The sequence below is a fragment of the Perca fluviatilis genome, chromosome 9, assembly GCF_010015445.1.
Source record: "Perca fluviatilis chromosome 9, GENO_Pfluv_1.0, whole genome shotgun sequence".
NCBI lineage: Eukaryota > Metazoa > Chordata > Actinopteri > Perciformes > Percidae > Perca > Perca fluviatilis.
In genome coordinates, this window is record NC_053120.1 from 11,112,269 (window position 1) to 11,133,143 (window position 20,875).

General features: G+C 40.9%; 1 protein-coding gene across 12 annotated transcripts in view; it reads right to left on the reverse strand.

Moving 5' to 3' along the window:
• The window catches only part of lrrc7 (leucine rich repeat containing 7), a 128,253-nt gene that overhangs the window by 20,188 nt on the left and 87,190 nt on the right, over positions 1-20,875 (reverse strand). For 7 of the 12 annotated variants that reach the window (XM_039811339.1, XM_039811340.1, XM_039811338.1 and 4 more), the window contains 16 exons: positions 19,061-19,190; positions 18,460-18,575; positions 18,180-18,249; positions 16,937-17,036; positions 16,364-16,488; positions 14,486-14,752; positions 14,213-14,335; positions 11,058-11,169; positions 9,201-9,414; positions 7,122-7,622; positions 6,349-6,573; positions 6,007-6,241; positions 5,063-5,413; positions 4,625-4,870; positions 2,198-2,410; positions 1,207-1,374 (listed from right to left, as the gene is read on the reverse strand). In XM_039811339.1, the coding sequence (XP_039667273.1) occupies positions 1,207-1,374; positions 2,198-2,410; positions 4,625-4,870; positions 5,063-5,413; positions 6,007-6,241; positions 6,349-6,573; positions 7,122-7,622; positions 9,201-9,414; positions 11,058-11,169; positions 14,213-14,335; positions 14,486-14,752; positions 16,364-16,488; positions 16,937-17,036; positions 18,180-18,249; positions 18,460-18,575; positions 19,061-19,190 (3,196 nt within the window). The remainder of the gene's footprint in view (positions 1-1,206; positions 1,375-2,197; positions 2,411-4,624; positions 4,871-5,062; positions 5,414-6,006; positions 6,242-6,348; positions 6,574-7,121; positions 7,623-9,200; positions 9,415-11,057; positions 11,170-14,212; positions 14,336-14,485; positions 14,753-16,363; positions 16,489-16,936; positions 17,037-18,179; positions 18,250-18,459; positions 18,576-19,060; positions 19,191-20,875) is intronic. The other 5 variants (XM_039811349.1, XM_039811343.1, XM_039811342.1 and 2 more) reach the window with 4 other exon arrangements.

Here is a 20,875-nt window from a genome sequence, read left to right on the forward strand (position 1 = left end):
GCAGCCTCTTGTTCCTCCATCATCCGCAACTGTTCCTCGCTGTATTGCGGCTCGTACAGGTAGCCAAGAGCATCGGATTCGCGCACCAGATCTTCAAAATCCCCTTCTGCCAAATCGTCTTCAAAACTACCTTTTGCCATCGTGGTTAGTCTACTACTCGGTTTTCTCCACAAAGCAAGATTGGGCTAGCTTAGCTACAAGATGGCTGACACTGTTTAGACAATCTGGGAGTGAGGTCCCAACCCCTATAGGCGGGTTGAAAACATGCGGAAGTGGCTCCTACTACTGGCTGTAGTCCATTGCCTCTGGGCAAAAAAATCTTCCGACAATGCAAAAATAGTCGTTTTCCGTCATCGGAAGATTTTTTTCCAGACCCACAATGCAGAGATCTCTCGTCTCAGGGGGACATGAGGGAGGGAAGCACGGTCATTTGAAAATACTACCGTGTTTCTGCTGATACAAAGCTTAATGCTAAATCGGTGAACTATCCCTTTAAAACCAGCAAGAAGAGCCAAGTGAAAAACATTACTAGTGAAATCTCCTCTGTGAAATAACCAAAGCGGTTCCAACACAAAATTGTGTACCACGTAACATTCCTTTACCCATAGTAAGAAGTTGTTTGAGAAAACAAGTTTTCAGGGCCTTTAAAAGTCTTCAAAATGGTGACTATTTTTTATGTTTGCATCAAGTGGCATAGTAGAAATGGTTGAGGTGTAGACATGCAATGCCCTACAGCTCCATGTGTCAGACAACAAAGATCTGCCCGTAGATTGACAGAATGGGGAGTATTTTAGGATGGCGCAGACAAATGTTTGTTGAGCTGCTTCAATCCTTGTATTTTTAGGTAACAATAAAATATGGAATGTGTATAGCTGAGTGCAATTTTGTGACATCCATCACCAATATTTGTTCATTGGCTGCTACACTTGACATTAGGAGTGGCTGTCAGTCCCACAAGATTTGTGGGATTGAACGCCAAAACTAAGGTATCAAACCCAGTTCATCGATACCCCAAGTTTGAGGTGGTAGACAAGGTAGTTATAATAACCTAAATTATAACGGCAATTATGGCACACATTTAAATAATAGTTCATGGTTGCTGTAGTTGGCAGAAGAAGAGGCAGTGGCAGCTATTGTCTATAATTACCCATGTGTGCAGTTATAACAGCAGTACCAGGGGTTCGTTGTTCGCAGAGGGATACTCACGGCGTTAGCAGATGGAGGAGGAGGTAGTGGCAGCCAGCGGCCAGCAGGGTGCTCATGCTTAGTGTTATTGTAAAGGTTAAAGTTCAAAGTGTTGCTGCGCCCCTGGCCGTGACCCCTGCCCTGACAGAGCATGCCCAGCGTGAGCGTGTTGTGCTTTAGGACACCACTCTGATTGGAGAAGACAACATCACATGACATGGGTGAATGCAGGGGGTGGGGGGGGGGAGGCGGAGCCCACACAGCGGGTTGCAGCGTGGTGATTACACACTGTGAGCTCCACACACAAATAAACAATAACACTGATAAAACAACAACAGTGCAGAGTTGCTGAAAGCACAGAGAAATGTTAGCTAGTGATTGGTCAATACAGACAGAGAACATTGTGTCATACCAGCAACAACTGGTTGATCAACTCATCCCAGCATTAGTGTGTACGTTTTTATATTTGTTATGTAGTAATGTGTGGATATTTAAACAATTAGCCCAATCCCTAACTGAAAACTGATAACTACAAACTATGTCTTAGAGAGACAATGTGTTTCAGTGCTGCGTTTTAGCACCACCGCACAGCTCTGTCCAAATGTCAGTGCCAACATGTTTTGCTTTTGCTGAAAGTTAGAGGAGAAGGTTGATAGCACAGACACAGAGCCAGACTGGAAACAGTTAGCCTGGTTTTAGAGCCAGGCTACCTTAGTGTCTTTTCATCGATTTCAAATTTCAAGACAATCAGATTTCTTGTAAGAATGTAGATTTTGTTGAATATCAGGATGTGTTTCTTCCGCATATATCCGGCAGTGAGTGTGCAGTAGGTCAAGCTGACAGAGCGACAGTGTGGATGGAACACACATGCAGCCGGACACATATCTGGTCAACCTTACAACACAGACTTACACAGATACAGACAGGGAGGGCTTCCGAATGTGTGTGTGTGAGTGTGAGTGTCCCTCTTGTTCTCCCTCTCCCTCAGTGTTTCTGAATTGCATGGGCATACCCTGTCCAATCGTTTGGCCTCTATGTGTCTAAGTAGCTGTTGCCTCCAATCTGCAGGCATCCTGGAGGTGATGTCTTCAGGCTTCAGTGGTACGCCAGGTCTTACTTTGATTGTGTCATCAGATGGTTTCTCAGGGCAAGTTGCCAGAGTGTAGTCAGGGGGCATTTTCTCTAGCAGGGCGGCCATGGTGGGACGAGCTGAGACTGGACGAGCCTGAGGACAAAGATTCATATTTTATAAAGACGATAAGAAGTTAAGTTGGACAGCAGTGGAAAAAGTGACAATGTGTATGTGACAGGGATCGCTCGTACTGACCAACCCACTGACAATTAGCACCAATTTTGCAGTTCCCTTCAGCTCTATGGAGGGTTTTAGCATCTTTCAGCTCATTTTGGGGGGTTTTAGGGCCTGCAACCCTATTGTTTTGTTCACCACTTTCTGTACAACATTACATGACAATCCGTGTGGTAGTTATTTAGATATTTGAGTCTGGACAAACGTGGTGGGCTGACCAATGAACCGAGCACCTGATTTTGCCATCCCTAGAGCCAAGCCGCTAGCGTGGCTAATAGCAAATATTGCTAAGTTCAGTAGCATGACACCAATCTATTAAGTTTATGTATAATGTGGTGTGTTGAGGGTAGATGCGGAGAGTAGCCTTGAGCAGGTATTAACACTCAGGGTGAGGCAAAGGTGATGTGAAAAAATTATGGGTTTTATTATCAATGACCCAATTAAGGCCCATAAGAAAAAATGACAATAGAAAGAATTAACAAAATTAAGGAAAGTAACTAAAAAGCACTTTCAAAAAAAGATAAAATTCAAATTGACTTAAGTCAAAACAATCAAAAGTATAAATACACCACTATTCGCTAGTAGACCTTAAATCAGGTTTAACGTGGAGATCCTCCAGCAGACTTACGTCCTACTACCTTCACGTATACTCCAGCTCTGTTCCCCTGAGCAAACACATGGCCACCCTATATAGCCTGACGCCACCCCTCAAATTGGAACATACCAACCTGTAAAACTCAGGGGTGGCTCAGGTGAGTAGGCCGTAATGGCTTCATACAGCACACATAAATATACAACAATCTAAATAGATACAACATATAATTTATACAATAGGTATTACCATTAACCACAGCCACAAGGTATCTTGTTGGCTGTAAAATATAATACACCACAAGTCATGTTTGTGACAATGTATAGCTTTTAAACAATAAACTATGATAAATGCATTTAGCTAAGCCTATCAAATAGTAAATCACCGCAGCAATAGATGTTAAAAATTTGTGCACAAAACTACGGGATTAATACAGGGAATTCGATAAATGACAGACAATATAAAACCAGTATAAATAACCGGACATAGACAGTCAAACAAACATGTACAAGCAACATTCTTCACTCAGTCTTTGAGATTAAAACAGGTAGCGCATCGCTACCGTGACGGCAGCCATGCGCCCCGTCACATGGTGTCTTGAGGGTTAACTGGAACATGAGAATGCCAGGCAGATAAGCACAAAGACTGCAGTAATGCAGACACTATACCAGACCATCATGGGGAGATGCAGCTTAACCTAAAGGTGACCTCACTTTTGCCCATGTGATTTAGCTAAAGACTGCCAGCATAACACTGCAGTTATAAGGGCTCAATACTTGTTTCTGAGTTTCCTTGCTGTGCCATGCTCTTTTTATGCTGAAAGGTGCCAGATGGGGTGCTTTACTCATCTAATCAGCATGCTCCTGGACACCTCTCTGTGAATTTTTTTGGAAAGTCTGACTTTGGGCAAACCCGAACATGCTGAAGGGATTATTTATGGACTTAGGGGAATGCCGTGGGATCTAGGGAAAATGGATGAGGCAAAGGACACCTGCGCCACTCTGCTTAGTCTGCTGCTGTGCAATGAGCTGGACCAAGATAATGGGTGGAAAATGGATGAATAAAAATGCTTGCACCCAGTCATATACATATAATGTAATGCCAAGTCCTTCCAAATTACCATTACAAGAATTTAAGGAAATTTCTTTCAATTTAGCCATCTAATCTACCATGGAAAGGTTAGAGAAAGATGGTGGTAAAAGAAATGTTTACTGTTACTGAGGATGAAAAGCCCCAGGTCTCCAGTGTCAAAGTCAAATGCTTTGTACCCCAATACTGTAATCCAGAAATACAGTAATTTTCCTCTCTTTATGTTGTTTTGTCTTGACTTTTGCACCAGTATTACTGTACAGGTACATTTAATAAGCAGAATAATCAATAATCAAAATAATTACTAGTTGCAACCCTAATTGTTTTAATTGTAACATGACTCACACTTTAAAAGTGTATTTCATGCACTCCATATCGACTGCAAGTTAAAACTAATTAGTGCAAGTAGGACACACAAACTATTTACATCAGCAGCTCAGGTGACATTCTACCTGAGATGCTCCGTAGGTCTCAGTACTGTAGCTTCTGGCAGACAGCGGGCGGCGCTGAGTCAGGCTCTTGGTCGGATAACCAATCATGGGTTTCTTCTGTTCCTGGTAGCTGGGGTATTCGTCATCGTAGCGACCGTTTCTCTTGTTGTGCATCATCTGGCTCTGGCTGTCGGCCATGTTGGTGAGAGCAGAGTGCTCCATGGGGGTGGAGTAGGCCAGAGCCCGACCATAAAGAGGGGGGTCTGCCTGAGGAGGGGAGAGTTACAACTATAACAGACCTCTACATTAAACTAAAAATGTATATTGCGAGGATGTGGTGGATAGATATTTTGCAGACAGCTTTATTAATGAATGTTTCTATGTAATGCTTGACAGTTTATAGACAAAAACACTGACATACAAAACGAAGCATTGTTTTGCAGACAACCGATCTCCTACCTGCTGTCTGTACTGAGCTTCCTGCAGCGCCTCTTGCTGGGCTTCATGGACTCTACGGAACAAAGCGAGCTCTGTAGAGCTCACCAATGAATCTGCTCTCCTCAAAAACCCTGGCCTGGAGCGCTGTGATGGGATTGGCTGCTGATGCTGGCTGGGCTGACCATCCTGGTTGATTGGTGATTGGGGGAAAGAAAACATCTCCAGTGGTGGATATGCACGATACCGAGGGCTCACCAACTCCTTGGGTAATGTCTTCCCTGGTTGATTGATGTACTCCAAAGCTTTCGATGAGTGATTGACATAATCTGGTGTGTTGGGGAAGGGGGGAGGGACCCGACGGTCCATGGTCACCTGATTGGTTAGAATGGTTACCAGTAAGTAAGTAACTAAGTAAGTAAGTAAGAAACATTTTCAGGCATTGTTGCTGTTGTCCAAAACTGTTGGAATTGAAAATTATCAATTTATAGAGTGACTTAAAAAAATATTGTCTCGAGGTTTATCTTTTCACCTTGCTGCAGGGAACTTTAACATACAGTATACTACATGAAAGCTATTCAGACAATGAGCACCAAAACAGCGGACAGACACAGTTAGAGACTAGCTGGTGAACATAGCGGAGCATTTAGCATCTGAATAGCCATATACTGTATTTCCCTCGGGAGTTGGTGGAGACCAAAAACAGAGCTAAAAGAGACTGAATATTGGACTTACATTCACCAAGTGTCCAGAAACATGACTCCAAATGTCTCTTAATTATTGCTGGTTGTGTAATAAGTAACTGTTTACTAACAGATTCGCTCTATCACCTTAATATACAATTATATATATATATATAATGTAAATATCTAAATATGCCAACGTATTCACAACTTATTTCCGCTGCAAGTGGTAAAAAAAAAAGAAATCTGTTATTGCAGGTTTTACGAATGAGATGAGCTTCTAACCTGGGGGTTGTAGTTGTGGTCGAAGTGGTAGGCCTTATGTGGGATGGCAGGTTTTTGGTTCTGTCCCGACTGGTTCTGGTTGCTGCCTCCGTGTCCTGGGAACATCAGCTCATCATCCAACATGGGGACAGACTGTGACCGTGACATGTTGGTCTGCTCCATAGAACCGGGCAAATCTTGACGGTCCAAACTAGTCTGTTGCTCAATGGATGAACTGTAGGTGTCCACAGGAATACTGTAGAAAGAACAGCAAGAGAAATTAGCTACAACTTTGCAATCACTTGACCTACTGACATAACATGTTGATACTCCTATTGGTAAGAAAAATAACAACAAACCTACCTGTAGACCTTGTAAGAGCCCATGTCAATCTCATCGATGCTCTGTGACTTCTTAAACTTAGATCTTGTCTCCCTCATCATGGGGGACAGGCGGTCTGAGCTTTTACTCATCACCACGGTCACCTTGTTGCCGCCGCTGACACTTAGCTGATCCTTCCTGTTCTGCTCCCCCTGATTGTCGTGGTACGTCCAGCTGCCGGGCAAAGGGCCTGGGCCTTGTTCCAGCCTTGAAGCAAAAACAAGGGAAGTGATAATACTAATGACCCAAAAAATTAGCTGGACAAAACAGTATTATAATAGTAGGAAAAAGACATTATGTCTTGAAACATGTTGGTGTTAGTATGAATGAGATCAGAAATGAACAAGGGGTCCAGCAGCTTCATAAAAACCTATTTTTAATATAATAATATTATATTAAATACTATTATAGATTATGCAAATATTTTGCTCTGTAGATTATCTACAGCCAACATCAGTTGGTTTATAGCCTAATACAGCAGTTACACCACTCACAGATTGACATGTAAGATTAGGGCTGCAAGCTAATAAAACATTTTTTGATCTATGAATAATCTAAACCATAAAAAACAAATAGTAGATTAAAGAAGTAAATAAAAGCAAGCGTGTGGCACAAGCACAAATGTCAAATTTATTATCTGTTGATCAACTTCTCGATTAGCCCATCGAGAACCCCTTGGGGTTATGAAGCCTACCAACTAAACACATACACATATCAGGGCTGACTGTGGGACTGTTGGAGCTCCATTCAGTTACCTTTGGTCAATGTCCTTGCGGTCAGGGTTGGGGCTGGAGGTGGGCGTCAGGTCCAGTTTGGAGGGAAAAGCGGTTCGGTCCTCCAGCGGACTGGGGGTTCTGGTCCAGTTCTGCCAAGGATTCTGGGAAGGATGTCCGGATTGTGGGTCATTGTCCGGAGCGCGTTGGTTGCCGTGGAAGGGCAGCGTCTGAGTGTCCAGCTCCAGAGGTACTCCTACGATTCGCTCCTGCCTGAGGAGGGGGCGGCGCCCGTGTGTTGACTGGCTGCGGGGTTTGGAGCCCAGCGGCGGGTTTCCCTGACTTCCAGTAGAGGATGGAGGGTCCAGAGGAGACTCCTCAGCATCAAAACCTGTGTTGTCATAGTGAGGGGCCTCAGACCAATCAAAAGGCTCGCTCAGTGGGCGTCGATCCCCACGCTGCTGCAGGGTTCCTGATGGAGGGGTTTCTCTCTGAGATAGCAGGGGCTTGGAGTCAATGGGTTTGGGGAAAGACTGAGCCAGTCTGCAAAGATACAAAATAATAAACACTAACTATGCTGTGGAAAATATTATAATAAAATCAACTGATGAATAATCAGAGCCAATGGGCACTTGAAAAAACATAACTTTCTCTCTGATGTTTCTCTGGAAGATCAACTTGACCAACAACCAATTAATGTTCTCGAGAGCGGACTTGATGAGAAAATATTAATGCCTTAAACCTCCGTCACTGCCACTCGCGGTTTGCCACAAGTTTCAAAAATACACAGATAAAGGGACAAGTATACAGACTGTGATCTGTACGTCCCCCCAAAGACGTGCTTAATGACAACTTTAATGTAAAAAAATACCAAAGCGAGCTTTCAACCTTCAGGGGCTCCTTAGAACGAGGACAGGCATGGGAAGAGTGAGGACAAATAAATCAGTTTTTAACATTATTATAGACGTACTATTCCACTGATAGAGCAATGGAAAAGGTTACTGTTCTTTGAAAAAAAACTATCTGTTCAGACACTGTGCTGTCAGAGAGGAAACCGAATAAACAAACTAGTATAGTATAAAACCAACCTTTGCTACGAGATTCCTGAATCTTTTGATCACGCGATGGGCTAATGTGAACGTCTATACATTTTTGTTTGTCAACCTTCACATATTGAACAGTCCCAATTTTCAAGGTTGTAAAATAGTAGATTTAGCAATGCTGTGACAATAAAATGTGTCAATTACCTGCCAGTAACCCAGCAAGCATTTCTACTTTGAATAGATGTTGATACAACAGTTTGCACCGACACTAAAAATTTGAGCTTGACCAACACATTAGAAAATAATTAATGTTATCTTAATATGACGGCTGATACAGTAATGAAAAAATGCTAAAGATATGTTTGAGGTAGTTTTGAAACAACTTTGCCAAGTCAACTATGAAATGTCTGATGTGAGTGATTCCTACCAAAAAATGTATGTTGATGTTCAAAAATTAGTATCTCAAATATCGTTACAGGCTTCAGGCTGCAATCTTCAGTAACGTTGATGCTATACTGAAAATGCCATGAATATGACTGGCAGTTAAGTTGAGACATTTGTTGTTGCTCATAGCTGCAACATATCTGATTACGACTCAGTTTAAAAAACACTTTTTGTGGTTTTCAATGCTATATTTTATTCCAAATCTGTCAAACATCATAAGTGCACTGCAATCAGGGTAACAACTTCAGCAAGAGGACCGAGCCTCTTTATTTGCTTCTTTCTATGTGTTGGTGTGAAGAAAAGAAATGCTCAGTACTGAAGGCTGGACTAGACACCTTTGAAGCAGAGGAAAAGAGAGCTGAGAAAGGGAAAGAGAGAGAGAATCCTGGACAGAAGTCTGTAGCATCCCAATGAGTCTCTGACCTTGACTGAGCGAGCGGAGAGATAAGAAAGACACAGAAAGATGGAGGGAGGAGAGGATGGATGGAGCGATTGGTTAGATGGATGAGATGGATGATAGATGGAGGAGATTGAAGGGGGTTGGAATCGAAAAAGAAGAAGAGATGATGGATCGTCGAAGGGTGATGTGATGAAATTGAACATGAAGCAGCCGTGTGTGTTTCTGTGTGTGTACCTGTTGGTCCAGTGTGTTTGAGGGGCCTGGTCCTTGTTTGGGGCCGGCAGGGCAGGAGTGTGTGGGTGTGCGTGAGAGTGTGAGTGCGAGTGTGAGTTGCCGGGTGGGTTGGAGGAGCCGGAGGAGCCCTGTGAGGGAGAGTAGTCAGAGTAGGTGGCTGAGGAGCCGCTGCGGTTCAGACAATGAAGCTTATCCACCTCTTCATCTGTAGACTCTGGACAGAAACAGATAGATAGACAGAGAGAGACAGAAAGCTCTGTTCAGTGAAAATGTCACATCCACTTCTTTCTGATAACCCTCTTTTACAAGTGCCTTTTTGTCATGTCTGTATCTTATCCCCCTGGATTTGATTTATCTCCTCAAATCTTTAATACCAGGTGTTATTGCTTTTACTGGTAGTGATAAAAGAATATGTTCAGGTGACCTAAGCCACACTTTGGGGGCCATATTTAAAAAGGCGGTGACAGTAGTTTCTGTGACCAAATGATTGATTTCTGACTGTATAATGTGGACATCTCAAAAGAATGCAGGTCATGACACAGACATGGCTGATTTCTGTTTTGATTAATCGGTCAACAGGTAATTAATCAAGACCATTATTTTATAATAAATTAATAATTTAAGCCATTTATTACGCATAAATGTGCTAGTTTCACATGGGAGGATTATAGCTTTTCTCTGTTTTATATCATTATAAATTTAAAATCTTATTTTGAAAACCAAACAGAGCTTACGATTTCACAATTTTAATCTTGTTTTGAAAATACAGACCTTTATTAGGACAAAGTAATCCTCCTAAATCCCAGCTCACCGTGTCGATATTGAAACTAAACTGTCTAACTATGTTGTCAAAGCTTAAAAAGCTTGATGTGAGCTACAACAAAATCAAAGTGCATCCCGAATGATGTTTAGGCTGAATTGCATTAAAGCCTGTATACTGTATGACAGATGATGAGAGGTAGAAGAATCAGAATTCTTTCTTAATCTTGTCATTCTGTCTCTTGACCCAGATTCCTGTAGTGCTCTCATTATATGTTTGGACCATATTGAGTCCACTGCACTGACGCAATAAATTGGCCTGGTTAGTAAACGTGGGCTTAACAGTTTTAAAAATTCTTTGTTTAACACACACTAGTCCTGTTAATCAAGAAGCTCTTTTCGAAGGGCGCCCTGTAAACAAAGCAGCATCAAAACAAACTCTGTTGCAGAAAGACATAAAGAAGAGGCCAGGGACCAGCGGGCTAATAAGTCAAACCTATTAAGATCTTGACCAAACGAAGAAAGCTTCCAATTAACTTTGCCACAAGATCCTTCATTAAAAGAATGTACACTCACTAAGACAGACCAGCCGTTTGAGTTTGAATCATTTCACAGTGAGTTCCCTGCCTAAGGAGTAGATTACATGAAGGAGCTCTGAATTAGACCGAGCTACAGTTCGTCACGGAGGAGAGATAATAAACTGTTTTGTTCAGTAGATGGGATTAAGGCAGTAAATAATCTAGAACAAAAAAAAGATTTTTTTTTTAAATGAAAATGTGTAAAATTAGCTTTGGACTTATTAGTAGATCGGATGAAACTACGGCCTTTGGTAAAGTAGAAGGGTCAAGCTAAAAGCTGAACACTTGAGACTGGAATCTAGATTTACTGTAGAGGTTATGGTATTCCCTCCCACTCTCTGTTAGGTGCTGAAATTAATCAGTTTACCACCATGACTAATTAGTGGACACTTTATTACATTACAACATGCCCCAAAGCGCTTTAGAATAGACCACATTAAATGACTGTGTGAAATGTACATATACATATATATATATATATATATATATATATATATATACATATTGTGTCATACAGTACCTTTCTTGTCCTTCCCCAGCAGCACCACCTTTGGTTTGTACATAGGAGGCTCCACCAGGGTGGGCCTCATGTCAGAGATACGGATATCGTTGGGAGAGCCACCCATTGAGTCCTGTAGAGAGACAAAATCCACAAGCTCACACCAGGTAGCTAGCTACTGTATAGTACAATAAGACAGCCTTATTAGAAGAATGTGAGCTAATAGGCTAATGATCACCAAGTTGTAGATAGTGAGCGATAACCAGAATCACACACTTGAAATGTTAATGTTTTAAGATTTCAACCTCATAAACACAATATATTTGAGGCTGCTTGTCCTGTCAGTCTGTTAAACTAATGTTAGTTAAGGCTGCTGTAGTGGAAACCTGTCAACAATCTAATATACTGTAGATGTCATCAGATTTGCTTTGAAATTGTTTTTAAAATAAATAAATGATTTGGCCAAGTATTTAGACGTTGCTGGTATATTTAAAGGCAGGGCTGTAGTCAAGTCCACCTTTGTCAAGTCCAAGACAAGTCGAGACTGAGTCAAGACCAAGGCTTAACTTTTCCTTAACCCTGATTGTAAACGTCATGAGGTCAAGGAAAGGCGTGAAGGAGAATTCAAAAGGAATTAGGATAAGACAACCGCGGTGCGAGGAGAATCCGACTGTCCTTACACTCGGCTGTAATCATGCGAGGGCGATGTTATAGATGTGGGTCTGCCGGTGAAACAAGCGCATCTGGATACTTCGCCCCGTGCGTTCTAAACGTGATGTTTCATGCAGGCTTAATAAACGTGGATAACCCGGTGGAAAATATTACTTCATCACCATTTTTTCCCCTTCTTTTTCTGCAATAATTATGTTGTTTCATGTGAAGCACTCACTGCATGTCATTCTGTTATTATAAAGCACTGAGAGCTGTAGGCTGTTTTTTGTATGAAAGGTGTTTAGCAAATTAAGTTTATTTTCACTATTAGTTGCTCAGCTCACCCTCCTGTCCACTCATTTTTATCCACATGAATCACGATTAGGATGTATAATAATAAAATAATTGTTACATGTATGCAAGATAAGCAGAAAGCGTTAGGCCTACAAATCTACTGTAGGCTACATATTATTTGTTATAAGGGTTAGATGGTAGCAGGTGGGTGACAGAAATATATTATTATATAATGTATTACATAAAACTAAAATGTATGCACGGTGCGTACAGGATTATGGCGCTACTGCGCACTTTATAGATTATGAACGGCAAAATGGTGATGAGTCGCTTTAAATTCTGCTGCCACAAGGACTTGTGGGACGGCATTATCTCCTTTCCTTTCATAAAGGATGGTCCAGTGTATCCTATGCTAAAGAGAGACAGTCAATACAGAGACAGAAAAAAAGAACACTTATTTAACTTATGTGATGTGAGAGACAGTATATCTTCTATTTAAAGATGATAATTTTGCTTTATTATTTGTAATAATCAAAAAGAAAGTGCAGAATAACACACTATAGGATGAAATTAGGCCATATTATTTACTTTAAGTATAAAATGAAAATGTTCCCTTTCTTGAGCTTAGTACTTGTTCTGAATAATTCATAGTACAAAGACATTGTGTCTGTGGCCAAAATGAAAGATGTAAACAATGCTTTACATCTATATGGTTATGGTTTCAAAATATTCCTCTGCAAATGTTTTATGAGAAAGGCAATTAATTCAACACATTTGTTAGACACAATGCATTTTGGTGAGTAACACTGAATGTAAACATAGCTTTTGCTTGTGTACAAGAAAAACTCCACAGGGCACCTTTAAGTGCTTTATTTCTAGATTGGAAAATATACTTGTGAGACTTCCTTAACTAACCTATGATCAATGATTCCACAAACTTTTACTTAACTACGTTCATGATTATTTTACAACTATGTATAAGTAACAGACAATCGCGTGCTGTGAGCTTCGTAGCGTCACGCCACCAGACAACATTTCTTTACTCAAAGTGTAGATTTTATTGACGTTGTCCATTAATTACCCTGAGAACTCTAAAGAAACACATTGGGCCCTATCTTGCATTCAGCGCAATTGCCTTTGTACACCGACGCATGTATCATTCCTATTTTGCACCCGACGCACAGCGGACTTTTCCCTCCACAGACGCACATCGGTAAATTAGGGAATGTGTTTGCGCTCCCGGGGGCGGTTCAGCGAAAAGAGGAGGCGTGTTCAGGCACAAACGTTACTTGGTGCTATTCTGCAGTTTCAGAAAACAATTCCGCCACTGACCAGGAAAAACCTGGTCTAAAGTCAGTGGCGCGTTATTCAGATGCTATTTTAGAGACGAATGCTTGGCCATAATGTAACGTGTGCACAACGCACATACACTTTGGCACTTTGGCTTGTTATGTTTTATACAACATTTCCATGAATCATGGATTTGTTGATGACATAAATGAGGAAATATTAGAGGACTTAAGGAGACGTGATGTTGAACTACGGTGGGATTGGACACTCCAGCGGAATCTGGTCCGGGAGTAATGTGCGATGCGCTCCTGGTGGAGCGGGTGGACGGAGATGGAGTGGGGGGGAGGAAGGGGCACAACAGGAGCAGGTGGTGCGTTTGGAGGCCCACGCTCCATGGCTGCAGCAATCCTCTCCAGACTTGAGGAGATGCGCCCGAGAGGAGCAGCAACATCGCCACCCGGACAAGACGGGCATTTATTACTTTGCCGCATCCCGGACAGCTCCCGCTGGCGTGCGCCAGGCAAATCTGCCGTCATAATAGCAATCCGCCATGGAACAAGCGCCCTGCTCTTAAAGGGAATGTGAGATGACGCTCTCATTGGTTTATTTCACGTTACGCCCAAACCACACCTAGCTACTTCAGACCAACCCATTTAAGATTTGCGTCGGGCGCAAGACTCATTTATCCCGCCGTTATAATAGCAACAGCGCCCGAGATCCGCCCACAAAGCTACTTGCGTTTCACGTTTGATACTTGCGTTTCAGATCGTTAAAATAGGGCCCATTAACTTAGAAAACATGAATATGACTTAACGAGGTTAATGAAATTGGGTAATTGAATTATCACAAGCTAAAAACACCAAAATCATGGTGTGTGTGCGTGTGTGCGCACGCATGTGTGTGTGTGTGTGTGTGTGTGTGTGGCACTCTATGTGACAAACCTCAGAGCTCTCCGTCAGGTCCTCTTTATCCTTCCTCTTGGGAATGTCAATGCCGGAGTTATGCATTGATCCCTGATCCATTAGCTGAGACTGAGAGAAGTCCTGCATCTCTCTGTCTGTCACCTGGAAAACACACACACACACACACACACACACACAGATCTCAATCCTACAGATACACTGATATGTAGCGTATGGTGATGTATGGTAAAATTGAATATGTTTTTGCGTGTGAGTGGAGCATGTCTGTGGCTGGGAGTGTGTGTTTCCTACCTCTTTAGGAGGCAGGGGCCATGGTTGTTCGTACTGTTCTTTGCTGAGGTGCGTGTGTTCCATGTTGGTTCCTGCCGAGGTGGCAGTGCCTGTGCTCAGCTGGTGCTGGTGCTGGTGCTGGAGCTGGTGCTGGTGCTGGTGTTGGTGCTGGTGCTGGTGCCCGTGTCCGGCGTGTAAGCTTTTACCCACAAGGCTTTGCACTGACTTGACCATGTTCTTAAGGTCCTCAGGGTAGGGTGTTGGGTAGCGCTTTAGGTTTATCTCCACCTGCACACAAAAATTAAATGGGTTGAGGGTATACATGAAAATATATAGAACACACACTAAGTAAGCATTGAAAAGGAATGCTATAAATATTGTGTTTGCCGACGTGAAACACACATTCATTTCTTGTTAACTGTTTATTTGAATGACTGTTCAATCATGTTTCACACACTCCAGTGAACCAGTGAAATCAGAAGAGAAACAAAATTTGGGAAAAACTGCAGGTTTTATAGGGCAAAGAGGACAGAACAGAGAACAGAACACTGCAATAAATTATTAATAATCTAGTCACATACATACCTGGACATTCTAACTGCTCTTAACTGCTAATTTATGCTAAATGTCATTTATTTATTAACTGTATAATAACACAATACCATACACAGTCCTATATATCTATCTTTATTTATCTGTAGTTCATTGTTGTTTTACTGTTTGTTTATTTTTGTAAAAATATTTAGCTAAAAGTTTATTGTTATTCTTATACTGTATTCTTATCTTTTTTCTATTTAAAGAGTGTTTTTGTAAGATGCTAAAATCTGCTGCTGGAAATCTAATTTCCTTGCGGGAGTCATCCCAAAGGGATCAATAAAGAGAAGTCTAAGTCTAAGTCTAAGGTTTCTGGGAATATATTTTAAACTGATAAATACACTTTGGAAAGTTTACTTTAAAATATAACCCCCCAGATACTGACAACACAACACAAAAATAAAAACTCCTACATCTTTTAACAATACTGCTTTCAAGTTTTTATGCATCATATACTTAACATATTGCAGTAAAATGCTTTGTTGCCCCCTCCAGTTCTGTGCTTGACATAAAACATATAATAATACAATGCATACAATAAAGAAAATATATACAACAAAAGATATTATATAGATACTATAGGGTTATGTTCAGGTATTATGCTATGTCTATTTATGTGTACATTGAGAGCAATGCAAAAACCAAGTCCGAGTCAAATTGTTAAATCACTCACACACAAAATGATTTGCACAAAACGCATAAGCACTTTGGTCATGTACTGTTTTCTATTCCTCTTTTTTTCTGTTTTACTACCTGTTTTTATATGTTTTAATGTTTTGTGTGTTGTATGTTATGTTGTGGTCTACAAAGTTTTAAGGATGTCCTGCCTCTTAGACTGTAAAACTAGTTTACCTACGGGTACCAATAAAGTAACCTAACCTAAGCTAATTCAAATTGTATGAGCTGATGCATTTTTTCACCTTTATATGTCAAATGGCTTTAAATACTACAGGATCAGGGAAAATAAACACTGCCAAATTATTTCAAAACTAATTCAGAATCTGTGTATAGATTCATATACATATGTATATATATATATATATATATATTCATAAAGTGAATATATATATACAACCTGGACAATTTCCTGCTAATTCAAGAGTTGGAGGTGCCCCAGCGGCCAGTCAGTTAACGCTGTCTTTGCAAAACTTGAATATAAACCCTGGCTGCCTCATATGACCCTTCCTGCTCAGGCTCAGCTACTAAAGAGAGCAAGACGGAAGGACGGACGGACGGACGGACGGAAAGACAGAGAGACAGACAGACAGAAAGAGAGACATAAAGACAGACAGACAGACAGCTGACCTTGACCTTCCCAGAGTTGTCTTCCTCTTCTTTCTTGTCCTCGAAGTCAAAGGCCACAGTCATCCTCTGCTGTCTCTGCTCCTCCCACAGAGTAGGATTAAAGCTGTCACTGTCCGACTGGTAATCTGTACACACACACACACACACACACACACACACACACACACACACACACACACACACACACACGCAAACACACATCCAGGACAGGGTTAAAAACTGCTATTAAACAATAGGTCTAATTATCAGACAGAAGCTTATTTATACACAAATGTTGCCACATTCAATTCCCGTGTACATTTAGAAACATTCGAACAAAAAATGCACATGCAAAAAACTGTTACACATAACGTCAGAGCACATAACATCATATCATCTCGTCAAAACGAGTGTAATAAAACAAATACAAAACGTTCAGTGACCTTTTTTAAATGTTCTTAACCCATGTCTACACATGATGAGACACACACACACACACACACACACACACACACACACACACACACACACACACACACACACACACACACACACACACACACACACACACACACACACACACACAGTTTGTACCCTCATCATGTCGCGGTTGCTGAGGAAACATGTAGTTGGTCAAAACCTTCTGTTTGGTTTCAGGGTGGGCTTCTGTCTGCAGTGGGATCAGAGCCTTGGACTGCAAACACAGACACACACACACACGTTTGTATTAGTATTCTTGCGGGAAAGTTCACTGATCACATTTATTCCCAAATTCCTAATCTAAACCTAATCCTACATCCAATTTTGAAAAGCAAATATATGTTTATTAGAATATCTGATTGGCTCAACTTTGGCAACAAAAAACGCCTGACTGACAGGTGGGAAACAGCCAAAGTATTACTGTAAAGCTGTAAATCACTTAAAATTAGCAAGCAAACTAAAATTAAAAAAGGGGAGACAGTGATTACTTAACATTTGTAATACAAATTCAATTTTGCAATGTGAACAGTGAGTCAAATTAATTGTCAAGTGCTTCTCTAATTTGCATGTTCATCTTATAAAAACTAATTGCATTTGAATTTTAAATTTGCTTTCTTCTTAAGCAGTCCGGTAAAGTTCCCTTGTTGTTGTGACTTAGATTTCAATTTAATTTACTTTGTTGAAACTTAACTTCAAATGGCATGAACAATATTTTTGTATCGTAAAAAAATATAGTTTTGAGCGAAATAATACATGATCATGGACAGAGCAATAACTCTACATTCTACATTCTCATTACTCATGCTGAATTTGTTATCGAGCCTCAACATTGTTGAGAAGATTTATATGCAATGAATTATCCAATAAAAGTACGTAATCAAGTAATTATTGGGCCCCAAAAACTAAACGTGGCCGGCCCAATATAAAGACAGAGGGAACAGTAAAATCGCTGCAGCTATGGTGAATTCAACATATGCACAGCATTATTTCCATCAGTACAACAACAGGGTGATGTCATACTTGTTCATGTATAATGATCCACTATTGTAAGTAAAACTCAACACTTCCTGCAAATGTTTTACAATAAAAGTCTTTCTGGGAGATAATGAAATAATGCTACTGTACTTGCTCCACTGAAATGGTGTTTGATGGGAAACAAAGGGAGGAAGAGTTAAGTTTGCATGAAGAGCAAACGCTGATGAAACATGAGAACCTGGAGATGAAAACCTTTATTGACAAATAGCCTTTCTCAAGTAAAAGCCTGGTTTTCTGATTAGTGTGTACAGTAGCTTTGTGTGTTAGTGCTGCATACTTGTTCCCATGTACAGTCTCTTGGTAAGAGTGTGGGAGGAGATACCTGATTGTCAGAAAGCCAGAGAGCTGCCAGGTCCTTCAGCTTAGTAAAGGTAAACGGTAGATTCTTTAACCTAAGGGAGAGACGCAGAGGGAGGGGTGAGAATGAAAAGAGAGATGTTTCTTATGGCCACACACTGTACAGCCTGCAGAGCACGTAACCATGGCAACCAATTTATCCAATCCCATGGCAACTGCAGGCCTTGAGAGCAGCTACAGAACCACAACGGCCATTGAGAAAGTGTTGCCTGCATGCGTGTGTGTGTGTGTGTGTGTGTGTATACCTGTTGTCACTGAGGTTAAGGACTCGTAGTTTGGTCATCTGTCCGATCTCATCAGGAAGAAACTCCAGTTTATTGGACCGCAGCGACATTACTGTCACATTCTTACAGTTACCGATCTGAAACACACACAGACAGACAGACAGACAGACAGACAGACAGACAGACAGACAGACAGACAGACACACACACACACACACACACACACACACACACACACACACACACACATATATATTGACCATCAGATCAAATTACAATTAAGCCTGGTGCTGAAAATGATCTGCTACATGAGGGACATCTTTAAAATAGCTACATTACAGTACAATGCATAAAAAATATTAGGGCTGCAGCTAAGAATTTCATCGATGAATTGCCTATTTTGTCTGACCGACAGTAGAAAACCCAAAGACATTATATTCACTGTCATACAAAGTAAAGAAAACCAGCAAAGGCTCACAATTGACAAGCAGGAAGCAGTCAATTTATGGCATTTGTTGATTAAGAAATTATAAAAAAAAAAAAAACAGTTTAATCAACTAATAGTTTCAGTTTGCACTGCAGGGAAGATGTGCAAGTGTTCATCAGGTGTTGATCTTCCTACCTCCCGCGGCAGCTCTGAGAGGAAGTTCTCATCAGCAGCGAAGGTCCTCAGGTTGTGCAGGTAGCCGATAGTGGGAGGCAAAGACTCCAACTCATTACAACTACAGTCAAACTCCTCCAATAAAGACAGACTGTGTGACAAAAACAGAGGCAGAAAAGAAGAGATGCAAAGAAAATTACAGAGAAAGAAAGGAAATTATTCTGCAGGCTGCTAAAATTTTGCTGCAACCTGAGATTACTTAGGTTGTAAAGGATAAGGATGGCGCAGCTCTTTATGTTTCCTCCTGCCAACAAATCCTGTGAAAAGACTGAACCGAGAATGTATTAATCCTACTATCAAATACTGTCTGTGTAGCCAAAGCCTGATTAAACTTATTCCTCTATGCAACAGACCTTCATAGTTTTCCAAAAAGGTTTTTGTATTAAAAAACAGTCCCAAACAAATGCATTATTTCCTCCAGTTTGAGTTACGTTTAGGCTGTTTGAGGAAATCATTGACCTTTAATTTATTATTTTAGGATTTAGGTACAATTTAGGACTTAAGTCTTCAGTAGGAACAAATGGGCTTGAAGCTGAATGCCACAGGCAGGGTATTGAGAGAAGGACTAACACAGTGTTGGTTCTGGTGTTTTTTGTGGGATTTGTTGTCAATAAGAAAAATATAGAATGGCACCAGCCTTATCTTGTAACATGTTCGGATAAGATGTGAAATTTGTCTTTATAGCGATAACTTAAGGGCGAGTGTGTTGAGAGAAGGAAAAGATCATCACCTTGAAGAATCTGTCAATAAATTAAGACTCAACCAACCAAATCAATCTGCTATAACATACATTCATTTGGTCTCATTTGCTGACCATCTTTAATCCCCTTTGATGTCTGAAATTCTTCAACCTGGATCTCAACTTCTTCACTCAACTAAGATTCACAGTAACATCCAGGTCAGGCCCTCTACAGGACACCCTGACCCTGCTCCCCCCTTGACTGTCATCACTGGCCTGGCAGCACGCTAACAGCAGGCTAATGCTAATGAGACAACACTTTTACATTATTGTACTGTCACTGTTAACATTGCATTAGTCTGCTATTATTATTCCCAATGGACCGGACCATCTGTGCCACCATACGGTCTGACAGGAGAGAGGGGAGGAGAGGATTTTCATATCCTATTTTAAGATTTAAGTTTGCCTAGGTTATAATTTTCTTCTCCGCACTGTTTCTATTCCTACTTAAAAGAATGAAAATGTCTCTCCTTCTTCTCCCACAAAAATATACAGCTAGAGTTGAATGTGTCAAATATGACTCCTGAGATCATTTAGCTGCCATCTGCCAACCAGCTCCTTAAATCCTACTCTCAATGGCAGGTGTTGCAAGGAAACACAGTGGCTCAGTCGGTAGTCACTATAGGTCACTCTACGTTTTCTAGATTCAAATCTCCTCCTTTGTGTATGGAGCATACATGCTTTAGTTTGGCTTTAAAATCAGGTGCTACGGTAGGCTACAATGTTTTAAATCAGAGTAAACTCAGAGATAGCAATATATACACCTACCTGGTTTACATATACATGTAATGTATATTGTGACCAATTTCATAGCTGTAATATAGTAATGGCCTTAAAACATTAAGAAGTAAAACATAAGACTGTACTTGCTCTTTCCTTAAAAGTAACTGCGTTGCTTATTGACTTTAATTGAATCCACTATAGGCCTTACAACAGTACAGATGAGTACAGCAACAAATCTACTGATTCAGCTCTGTGTATATACAGTATTTCTCCTATAGTACTGATGCAGCTAGAGGGAAATACATGTATTATTG